This window comes from Colobus angolensis, unplaced genomic scaffold (assembly GCF_000951035.1).
Source record: "Colobus angolensis palliatus isolate OR3802 unplaced genomic scaffold, Cang.pa_1.0 Scaffold58, whole genome shotgun sequence".
In the NCBI taxonomy this organism is placed as follows: domain Eukaryota; kingdom Metazoa; phylum Chordata; class Mammalia; order Primates; family Cercopithecidae; genus Colobus; species Colobus angolensis.
In genome coordinates, this window is record NW_012119376.1 from 8,649,304 (window position 1) to 8,661,304 (window position 12,001).

At 40.7% G+C, this 12,001-nt stretch overlaps 1 protein-coding gene across 1 annotated transcript in view; it reads left to right on the plus strand.

Moving 5' to 3' along the window:
- The window catches only part of MAP3K5 (mitogen-activated protein kinase kinase kinase 5), a 242,708-nt gene that overhangs the window by 169,282 nt on the left and 61,425 nt on the right, over positions 1-12,001 (plus strand). The window contains exon 15 of the mRNA XM_011962087.1: positions 6,773-6,906. Coding sequence (XP_011817477.1) covers positions 6,773-6,906 — 134 coding nt within the window. The remainder of the gene's footprint in view (positions 1-6,772; positions 6,907-12,001) is intronic.

Consider the following 12,001-nt stretch of genomic DNA (forward strand, 5'->3'; position numbering starts at 1 on the left):
GACAGGAAGGCCTGGTAGGCTTATTAAGAAGGTAAGATGTAGGCCGGGTGTGGTGGCTCACATCTGTAATCCCAGCACTTTGGGAGGCCGAGGCGGGTGGATCATTTACTGAAATACAAAAATTAGCTGGGCATGGTGGCAAGAGCCTGTACTCCCAGCTACTCTGGAGGCTAACGCAGGAGAATCGCTTGAACCCAGGCACTCCAGCCTGGGCGACAGAGTGAGACTCTAAATAAATAAATAAATAAATAAAGGAGAGATGTGAATAAAGATCTAAGGGAGGAGAGATCCATCACAGTAGATATTTGTACCTGCAGTGTTTTTGGCATTCTATTAATGTTATTAGTAGTTATTAATATTTTGGCATTTACATATTAAGAAGGTCATACAGACTGAACATTAACAAAGCTGCCACTGGAGTCTTCGAAGTGATTACTCACCTAACGTGGTTAAGCCCCTGCCGAAAGTGCATGGCTTTTTCTAAGGTGGTGGTTTCCCTCGAGAGTGCAAGGACTCAGTGAGTCACCACGTCGTTGTTTGGCCTTGTCAGTGTTGTCTTCCTACACTGATTCTCTTCCCACTACCGGTTTAGATTGTTCTGGGCAGACAGCAATAAAGAGATGATTCTAGAAAAATTCTCATGATTGCCTCAGAATGAAATTCTTGTTTCCCTTAGCAACAACCTGATTTGCTAGCCTATTACCATAGAAATAGAATGTAAAATATATAAGCAATGTAATGTTACCTTTTATTTTTTAAAACCCTCCTTTCCCTGCCCCCCACCACTTTTTTTTTCTGTATTTGTCATTAAGAGACCTTGCCTTTCTTGGTTTGAGGTCCAGGCTCTCTTCTACTATTTCTGGCCATTACATAGATAATTCTATATCCTTCTAGGCTGAACCAGTCTCTTGTGTCTTTTCAGCTGTCTTTCAAAACTACCATTTCAATTTCTATCTATATCTCGTCAGAATAGAAAGGGGAGATAGAAAAACAAATTACCCACAGAGATGGTTTTACTTAAATCACACTGCTCTTTTTACAAGTCCTTTTCATTTTTACTATCACCATTTTGCTCAACAGGAGTCAGCTTCTATATCTAATACATAATCTTTAAAAAAAATAGTCTTCTGATGCCTTAGATTCCTAGGGGAAATGAAAACTTTAGCAGCCTCATCGAGGTTTATGTATTCTTCACTCTTCTATATAAGCATACCTGTTGTAGAGTTGGACCTGGTGATGTACACCTGAGTCCTAGCTATTTGGGAGGATCACTTGAGCCCAGGACTTTGAGACCAGCCAAGGTAATATAGCAAGACTCCATCTCTTTAAAAAAAAAAAAAAAAAGTGCCGAGGATGATGGCTCCCACCTGTACTCCCAGCGCTTGGGAGGCCAAGGCAGGAGGATCAGTTGAGGCCAGGAGTCCAGGGCCAGCCTGGGCAACATAGCAAGACCACATCTCTACAAAACATAGAAAAAATTAGCTGGACATAGTGGTGTACACCTGAAGTCCCAGCTGTTGAGAAGGCAGAAGTGGGAGGATTGCTTGAACCCAGGAGTTCAAGGCTGCAATGAGCTATGATGGCACCACTGCACTCCGGCCTAGGCGGCAGCGAAACATTCTTTAAAAAAAAAAAAAAAAAAAAGATTGTAAATGTATCTGTTGGAAAAATGCTTTCACCCAAGAATAAACCAATAATGATTCTAAATGTTTTGTTTTGGGATCTAGCTCTTTTTTTAAAAAGTGCTCATCACATTTTTCTATAACTTGATTAATTAATTAAACAAATAATTACTAAGTATCTACTACAAGCGACATGCTAACACTAGGGATAGAGTAATTACAGATGAAGTCCCAGTTCTCAAAGAGCTCAGTGTCCAGACGAGGATGACAGAGGCAGCCCTGAGATCTTGAAGGGCATCGTCTTAGTCCATCCAGGCTGCTATAACAAAATGCCTTAGACTGGGTAATTTATACCCAACAGAAATGCATTGCTCACCATTCCAGAGGCTGAGAAATCCAAGATCAAGGCACCAGCAGATTCAGTGTCTGGTGAGGGCCTACTTCCTCTAGATGGTACCTTCTGTGGGTGCTCACCTGGCTGAAGGCTCAACCGGGCTCCCTCAAGCCTCTTTTATAAGGGGACTAATCCCGTTCATGTGGGCTCTAGCCTCATGACCTAATCACCTTCTAAAGGGCCTGACTCTTAATACGTTGAGAATCGGTTTCAACATACAGATTTTGAAGGTGCTGGAGAGGGAGGTACACAAACATTCAGACCATAGCAGGCATTTATGCTGTGCTAAGGAGTTTTGATTTCATCCAGAAAGTAGCAAACTGCCAATAAAATAGATGCAGTGGCACTGACATGGAAAGCTCACGTGGAACTTTGGACTTTGGAAAGTTCACTGTCAACTTAGTACAGAATAAATTGGGGAATGGAGCAACATGGAGGAGAAAGGCCTCTGAACTTTGTTTTGCAGAGAAGTGCTTCTCTGCTACTTCTACAGAGATTCTGAGGCAATTGCAGTGAGATTAAGGAGGTAAAATGGATTTGTGAGATTTTAAGAAGAAAAATCTGAGAACAGTTGACAGTAAATTTGAAATATGGAGTAAGAGAAGGAAAAAAGCAAAATTCTAAGAGGACAGTGGCTACCAGATGTCTGCTTGAAAAAGCAAATGGATGTTCAATCTATATTAACAATATACTGTAATATCTTTATAATACTGGTGTTTGGAAACAAGTAATGATCATCACCCTGTAAGCTCTTATTCTATGATAGGGTTTCCCTAACGCATAGGTAGTGGAAAGGATACAAAATCTGGAATCTCACAAGCTGGTTTCAAACCACAACTCTGATGTATTTTCACTGAACAAAAAAATTCTGATCATTTGTAAATTGAAAGTAATCAGAAACCTACTATGATATTATGATAGTCAAGTGAGGTGGGTTATGGAAAGTTTTTTTTTTTTTCCTTTAAAATTGTAAAGCATTGTAGTATAAAATGGTGGTGGTACTAGATTCAGTGTATAGGTTTCTAATCCTTTGAGAGGGCACATTGTCAAAGTTGAGCTTCTTTAGTGATGGTCCCTGCCCTACCTCCTGCTGACTAGGTCCCACTGGTAGAATTCCGGCGTGGCAGGCACAGCATTGCAAAAGTCTAGACCACAGGAATTGGGTGTGGAGACTTGGGCTCCTTCAGGTGGCATTATTTGGATTATGCTTCCTGCCTCCTCACAGGAACCCAGTTTTAACTCTGAGTTAGGGCATGTTGCTAAATGATCCCTGCTGCCTGTTCCTTCACTCTGACCACCTACCTGATCATCTGCCCTGGACCAAGACAGTCTTCAGCTTTACGTTAGGCAGCCAGAACAGGGCTATTCTCTAATGTGCCACTGGATACTTGGCAAGGGGTAAGTAGTCATCTCCCTTCCAGAGCTTGGCCTCTGTCCTGAGCCAGAGAAGAGTTCATGCTAATGAGGCCAGTGCTCACTCCAACCCTAGCATTGTATTAGACATAATTTTCCCCAGAAGACACCAACTGACCCCCTTCTATAAGGGCTTGGAAACCTGTTGGAAACAAATAACCTGGAGCTGTTAGGGACATGCTCCACCCCAGCCCCATCCTCTCGAGTCATGCATGTGTACCCAAGAGTTTGCAGAGTGATCTGATGAGCTCCCTTTGTAGGTAATGTGCCCTTTTATGATCTTTTTGTCTTTCATATTTTGTAGTTGCCCTATATCATATCTGAGTGAATTTGTTTTTATTTTTCCTATTTAGGGCTGAATTTCTGGAAGTTGTATTCAATTTTCTTTCAAGTCTGGCCTTTTTTAGAAGAACTCATCTTCTCATTTTTAAATATTTTATGTCTTTATGTTAAACGTACATATTTTATAACTATATTCTATCATTTCTGACTTAATAAAGTCTTGAGGATTGGGATTTGTCATATATGTTTTCACTGATGTTGAATTGTTTCTTTACATAATTTATATTTTTTGATTGTGAATTCAACTTTAGTGGTGCATTATCAGTAAGAATTCTGCATGGCAAACTTCAAGGGGTCTACCATTAAAATGTTTTTCCTTTGTTTCTGCCAGGCACTCCAGGGATGTCCCAGGCTCAAGAGCAATTATGAGTATTACAATAAGTGTTAATTTGAAGTTCAAACAGCCAGGATCAGCTATGGTTGGAAGTGTTTAGAGAAGACCTATTTTTGCTCCTCCAGAGCTCAGTCTTGAGACAAACCAGCTTTCTTTTTGTTTCACAGTGTAGTGGGCTGACTTTTCTAATCTACCTTTTCATCAGGGGCCTGGTTTTGTGTGTTTCTGCTGTTTGTCTGGCATAGGCACTAGGCCATACTTCCTGTCACCTCCTGGGCATTAAAACCGAAGCCCCACATGAGAGATCAGCAAGCAATAGCCCTAGGATCAAGTCCAGCTCACTGTTAATCTTGGTAAATAAAGCCTTATTGGAACATAAGCATGTCCATTTGTTTATGTATCAGCTGGGCTGCTTTCACATCACAATGGCAGGATTGAGTAGTTGCTACAAAGACTATATGGCTCTCAAAGCTAAAACATTCACTACCTGACCTTTTACCAAAAAACGAGCATGAACTCCTGCCCTAGATTAATGAAACTGAAAATCCTGCCTTCATCCCTACCTTTTGGGCTTCAGGAGTTCTTGTGATTACCTGCTAGTATTCCTTTCCTCTTCATTTCTAGCTTCTGCAATCACCTTTACTCTTTAGTAAGCCCAGCTAGACATTTAAAAGTGTATCTGTTTTATTTTACCTATGTGTTTTTAGCAGGAAGCTTCTTAGGTATCTGGTCTACCATCTTGCCAAATCCAGAGCCTCTCTCTTCTACTGTGTTGGTAGCAATATGTTATTCTTTTTCTGTTTCCTTGACTTGACCGTTAAATTTATTCGTGTTAAATTTTTATTTTCTAATGTATTTTTTTTAATATCATGAAATTTTTCATCTACCTAACTCCATATCTATGGAATTTGATAAATAATGCTTTTCTTCTCATATGAAAAATGATTGTGTAATTCCCATGGTCATTTCCTTTTTAACCCATTGGTTATTTTAAAGTAAAGTAAAATATACTTTTGGCTGTCTTATTTTTAGTATTCTGTGCTCAGAGATCATGATCTTTATGATATCAGTTCTTTGGAATTTGTTGAAATTTTTCTTTGTTGTCTAATATGTGATCAATTATATATTTTTCATATATGCATGAAAGGAATCTGTATCTGGGTACAGAGCTCTCTCTGTAGATGTTATATCAGGCTTGTTTATTGTGCCATTAGATTCTCTATTTTAAAATCTGTGTGCCAGATATATTCCTTTCTAAAAGAGTTCTGTTAAAATCTATTGTGGTTGATATTTGTGTATTTTTCTCTGAAATTGTATCAACTCTGCTTTATATATTTCAAGGCTATGTTGTTAAAGAGCATAAAAACTCATGATCATTGCCCTCTTCTTAGATTACTCATCGGTATTAACGTTAATTTTGTTGACTTATACATGTTAGAAATCATTTTTTTTTTTCCTTTGAGATAGAGTCTTGCTCTGTTGCCCAGGCTGGAGTGCAGTGTTGCCATCTCAGCTCACTGCAACCTCCATCTCCCAGGTTCAACCAATTCTCCTGCCTCAGCCTCCTGAGTAGTTGGGATTACAGGCATACAGCATTGCACCCGGCTAATTTTTGTATTTTCAGTAGAGACGAGGTTTTGCCATGTTGTCTAGGCTGGTCTCAAACTCCTGACCTCAGGTGATGCACCTGCCTCAGCCTCCCAAAGTGCTAGAATGAGAGGCATGAGCCACCGCATCTGGCCAGAAAAAATTTTTTTTAATGGCCAACTTAGACCCTGCTGTGAGTTGAATCTAACTATGGACTGCCAGTTTTAAACTCCAGCAAAATGTAGACTATGTGAAAAGCTTGTTCTAATGTTCTTTCCCAGGGGCCTGTAGTTTTGTGCTGGGTTTCTACAGGGACATGCCTTGATCATGTGATGGCCCTAAATCCTTTACTTCAGTCCAACACAAAGGATGTGGCTTTGGGGTGATGCCTCTAGATCTGAGGAGGTCTCTACTGAATCCTTTCTGTAGATCCAGTTTTCCATATTTGGCTGACACACTTGACAGTCTGCAGTTTAGAGATATAGATATTTCCTTTCTACATCAGAGATAAACATTTTCCTCTATTTTTCATTTAAAAAAATGTTTCTGGGTCTTGGGGCGTGGGGGGTAGCGTGAAATAAAACAATCCTGACTTTATCATCGGCAGCTGGTAAGATGTCAAAATTTTCTTCTTACCCAAAGCCTTTCAGTGGTTTTATTCCCCTGGCAGTGTGAAATGCTTTAACAGCATCAAAAGCTGAATAACAAAAGGATGATTTATTAGATGTGATAGACACTGATAGATGTTCATTCTGGTTATGCACTGTTTCATTGATCTCCAGAATCAATGAAAAACAGGACTGAGTGGGTAAAAGAATCCACATGGCTTTTGGAGAAGCACTTCTGTGAAGTTAACTATGTAATCCCCACTGTATTTGTAACAGTTGTGAAAACATAAACACAATATCTGCTTTATGTTGGGAGCATTTATTTGTCCATCCTTGAAGCTGCTTCTTAGAACTTTGGCCTGTTAATGCCATCTGATAAGATAAAGAATAATGCTCTTGGAAAAAAAATCGATGTTTGAACTGTAGAATGAACTAATGTTTCAATCTTTTCTCCCCATTTTTCCTTTTGTAGTATGACTATGAATATGATGAAAATGGTGACAGAGTCGTTTTAGGAAAAGGCACTTACGGGATAGTCTACGCAGGTCGGGACTTGAGCAACCAAGTCAGAATTGCTATTAAGGAAATCCCAGAGAGAGACAGCAGGTACAGTAATTGTGGCTACTAAAAGCTGTTCTATGGTACTTTGGGTTGTTCATAGTATTTTAGAAAATATTGATGATATTCTAATGAATGAAACCCTGAAAACTTCATTGAGTCAATTAGCTCCTTCTGAGGTTTAGCTGCTGCATCATTCAGTGTTTGAAGTTCCAGACTGGTGGGGAAGAACGGGGCTTTCAGAGACTAGAAAAGAGAATGGCCCTGTGTGTGCTGAGCTCAGGTTGTCTTGGATAAAGGTGGATGTATTATATGAATAGATGGGGAATAAGCACTATCAGAAATGGTTTAGGTTAGAACCAGTTCTAGGTTCCAATCGGGCATGTGAGGAGCTTGGAAATTGTCATTCTATCTTAACAAGTGGAAAGCTGAACAGACTGAAATGAATGGCTCTTGTTGGATTTGTCCGTGAAGTTGCAAGGCAGGCAGCTGCCCCTGAAATTGGAGAGACTGGCGAAGTGAGAGACTCTAACTTACTGAGCAGAAATCCATGATCAGAAACCTCTGTGGGAACCAGTGCGGGGGTAGGAAAACTGAACTGTAACTAACAAATCTCTAGAGGTCCACTGTGAAGTCTGAGTGAAAAACTCCAGCGGGACCCGGTCACTGGGGGCTGGGGGTGAGGGTCACACTTTCATGAGTTTTGGAGCTTTACCAGGTCCTCACAGAGACCTGAAATTAAAAAAATCCCATTGTGCTTCTGGTAGCAAGAAAGGAAAAGTCACCATTTTAAAATACGCTAGAGCATTCTGTTCTTAACAAGGTCTGTCCACAAGAGACTCTATTTTACCAGAGCCTCACCAAACTGGGGGAAGGGGAGTACCAAATTTAGCCCAACTCCAGCTTTCCTGTCTCATCTAAGGGGGCTAAAGCTAAGAAGCACTTGTAAAATTCCCAGCCCAGGGGCACAGACTTACTAAAAGACTGAGACCTAATCATAGACCTATAGAACTCTTCTCCTGCCTGACTGCTTCCCACCATACCACTAAAGGCCTATTTACTGCAGTGCTTTCACCTAGGACATCAGGTCCACCTTTCTATAGAAAACTATAAGGCATACTGAAAGACAAAAAACACAATTTAAGCAACATAGCAAATGTCAGAACCTGAACCAGCTATGGCGGGATATTAGAGTTATCAGATTGTGAATCGTATTCACACGCTTAGGGCTCTCATGAAAAAGTAGAGATTGTGCAGGAGCAGATGGTAATGTAAACTCAGAGATGGAAATCCTAGGAATAATTTTCAAAAATGCTGGAGATCAAAAACAGTAATAGAAGTGAAGAATGGCTTTGATGGTGTGTTAGTAGACTGGACACAGTTAAAGAATCTCTGAGTTTGGGAATATATCAGTAGAAACTTTCAAAATTAAAAAAGCAAAGAGAAAAAAGACAAAAAAAACTGGGACAATATCCAAGAACTGTGTGACAACTACAAAATGTATAATGTATACATTTTTGCCATTAAAAGTAATGGCAAAAACTGCAGTTATTTTTGCACCAACCTATACTTGAAGAAATGAGTTGAACCTCACGTAGTGAGGCCTTGTGAAAGATGGAATCTGTTTTAGAAACAAAAATATTGTTCAGGAAACTGAAGCACTCTGGTGATAGGATTATCTGTTGCTCACTGCTCTTGTGCTCTGCCTTATGGTTTATTTCTCCAACTAATAATTCTGTCTTCTCTCAACCTTACGATTTCTGCTGCCTTAGGGCTTCCCTTCCATCTCTCTGTAAGGCAGTGCTCCTATAATTAGTGAAACACAGTTGTAGTGTATGATACACAGTTGTGTGTGTTGTGTATTCAAAGTCTGAAAGAGAGAGAATTTGGTTATTTAATAGATGGTTATTATTATCCATATTTGGCCAGGCTTTAATGCTGGGCTACATCATGGGCTGATTCTGGCTGCCCTTGAGTCCACGTTCTGTGGCCGTGGTCTTAGGCCACGTGACCAGCCTTCCTTAGGAAGGATCCACCCCTGAGCTCCCCAGGTTACCTGTCTACCCCACATCTTCAATTACAGATCTCAAAGGCATCTCAAGGTTAACATGACCAAAACCGAACCTGGATTTTTTTCCTTTCTTAACTTTTATTTTAGAATCGGGGTACATGTGCAGGTTTGTTACAAAAGAATATTGTGTGTCGCTTAGGTTTGGAGTACAAATGAGTCCATCAAATATACCTAAGTAGTCAGTACATTACCCAGTTGCGAACCCAGATTTTATTTTTATTTACTTATTTTTTTTAAGACAGAGACTCACTCTGTCATTCAGGCTGGAGTGTGGTGGCCCCATCTCAGCTCACTGCAACCTCTACCTCCCGAGTTCAAGCAATTCTTATGCTTCAGCCTCCCAAGTAGCTGGGATTACAGGCCTGCGCCACCATGCCCAGCTAATTTTTGTGTTTTTAGTGGAGATGGAGTTTCACTGTGTTGGCCAGGCTGGTCTCGAACTCCTGCCCTCAAGTGATCTGCCCACCTCAGCCTCCCAAAGTGCTGGGATTACAGGCGTTGAGCCGCTGCGCCCAGCTGTGAACCCGATTTTTATTCCCAAATGTACGTTCCCTAAAGTACTCCTTGTGTCATCAGTTACTGTCTCCCCATCCATCCAGCTGCTCAGGCTAACCTCCAGGATTCATTTGGATTCCTCTCTTTCTCTTGCACTCCACATCTGCTCCATCAGTAGGTCGTACTGTTTGTTGTATCAGCCCCTGCAATATATTCTGAATCTCTCTACGCTTTCCGATCACCACAGCTGCACCTCTAATCTAAGCCTTCAGGCCTCTCGCCTGGACTCCCTTCTAGTCTCTGCAATCACCTCGTAATTGGTCTCTTTCATTCTTTCCTCCACTCCTAGTCCATCCTTCTTTGAGGAATCACAGAGGTCTTTCTGAAGTTAAAATCAAATCATGCAGTGATAATGATGTGTCAGTGAAGGTCCATCAGTTGTAACAAATGGACTACTCTGGTAGGGAATGTTGATAATGGGGGAGACTGTGCATGTTTGGGAACCAGGAGTGTGTGGGAAATCTCTGTACCTCCCTCTCAAATTTTTCTGTGAACTTACAAACTGCTCTAAAAAATAACATCTATTTTGAAAAATCACATCATGTCACTACTGCCTAAAACCCTTCAGTGGATTCTTATTGCAACTAGCATGAAACCCAGAACCCTTACTTTGAATCACAAGGCCACAGGCGATCTGCTTCCTCTGTGGCCTCACCTCCACTCCAGCTACATTGGTGTCTCTCTATCGGGCATACCAAGATCAACCCAGACCTTGGCAGGATTGCCTCATTTTCATCATTTAAGCTTTAATTCAAATGTCAAGCCCTCAGAGAGGTCTTCTCTGACTACCCCAAACTGAAAAAGACACCCCATCCCATGCAAGCACTGTGCCCGATCCCAGCTGTTTATCCTTAGTGCGTAACTTTCACGCTGCCTCCAGGCTCCATATGTCATTCCAGAAGGAAAAGGAAAACAGAGCTTCCCAGAACTGCCCAGTATACTTTCCCCTCTGTTGCACTCGCCCAAAATGCCTACCCCTACCTACAAGGAACTAGGAACTCCGGCTTTTTAGCCAGCCATTTGTATCTCCAAACAAAATCATAGAAAGAGGGAGGAATAGATATTAGGTAAGCAAACAGCTGTTGCTGCCTGCCGCGTGTGTAGTTTCATTCAATTTCATATTTGTTTGGTGGTGTTCCAGCGTTTCCTCTTAAGTTAATTCATGAGACGTGATTATGGATTCTTATGAAACCGTAGTAGAAATTACTCATTAAATACCTAGGTAATATATATAAAGTTGTCACCTTAAAATTTTTCTTTTAGTCCTACAGGTTCTCAAGGATCATATATATAGATAGTATATCATATATATAGATAGTATAGATTTGAAACAATATGAAATTTAACGAGGTCATCGCTATCAAATTGCTGCAGCCAAATTCACTAACCTTTAGCCACAGCTCCTCTCTTTTCCCCTCCTGATGGATTTAGGTGGCCACTTGGAAGAAACTCATTTTAAAATCATCCTGTAGTTTAAGTTTATTCAAATGCTGCTATACACACACAAAGCACACCAATACCAACAAGATGTTTCAGCTCCTGTTCTGTAACAATGCAGTTGGTATATGTGATTTGTGCCTGATAAGCCCTTACCTTGAACAGCTGGTGCAGGGCATCTTCTTATTAACAATATAAAGAGATTGCTGACAAGTCTATTATTGTGAAGATACAGCAACCAAAGTTGTTTCTATCCATGTGACCTGAAGGGATGTGGACTTTCTGTTGAAAAAGATAGCAGTTAGAGTTACAAAGGATAATTACAAAAGTAGTGTGATGTGAATAATGCATGATACAACCTCTGTACACTAAACTACCATCTGTAAAGAAGGATCAGAGCAACGGAAATAATTTCTCTTCTGTTTCCTTCGTGTTCTAAAACCACTTTGTTAGAGAATCAACAAAGTGTAATCAACAAATTACAAAGTGGTTGTAAGAGAGAAGAGGTAGATTTAGTATGCTCTCATCATCTACCCCCAACTAGTTGTTAATCTCAGGTTGACTTTGTCTTCTGATATTCTACATATCCTGAACTGGTTATTTTTATTTTATTTTATTTATTTTATTTTTGAGATGGAGTTTCGTTCTGTCGCCCAGGCTGGGGTGCAGTGGTGTAATCTTGGCTCACTGCAACCTCCGCCTCCTGGGTTCAAGTGATTCTTCTGCCTCAGCCTCCCAAGTAACTGGGATTACAGGCATCCGCCACTACGCCCAGCTACTTTTTATATTTTTTTAGTAGAGACAGGGTTTCACCATGTGGACAGGCTGGTCTTGAACTCCTGACCTCAAGTGATCTGCCCACCTTGGCCTCCCAAAGTGCTGGGATTACAGGAGTGAACCACTGCACCCTGCCATGGACTGGTTATTTATATGTCATTTTTCACCCAGCTGTATATGAGAGACAACAGTATTTTAAAAATACTGATGCTCAAGCTCTACTTCCAAAAATCCTAGGGTGGTCCTGGAAATTAGAAGCCCTTTAGGAAATGTAAATATCCAGTTAATGTTGGCAACCACTGG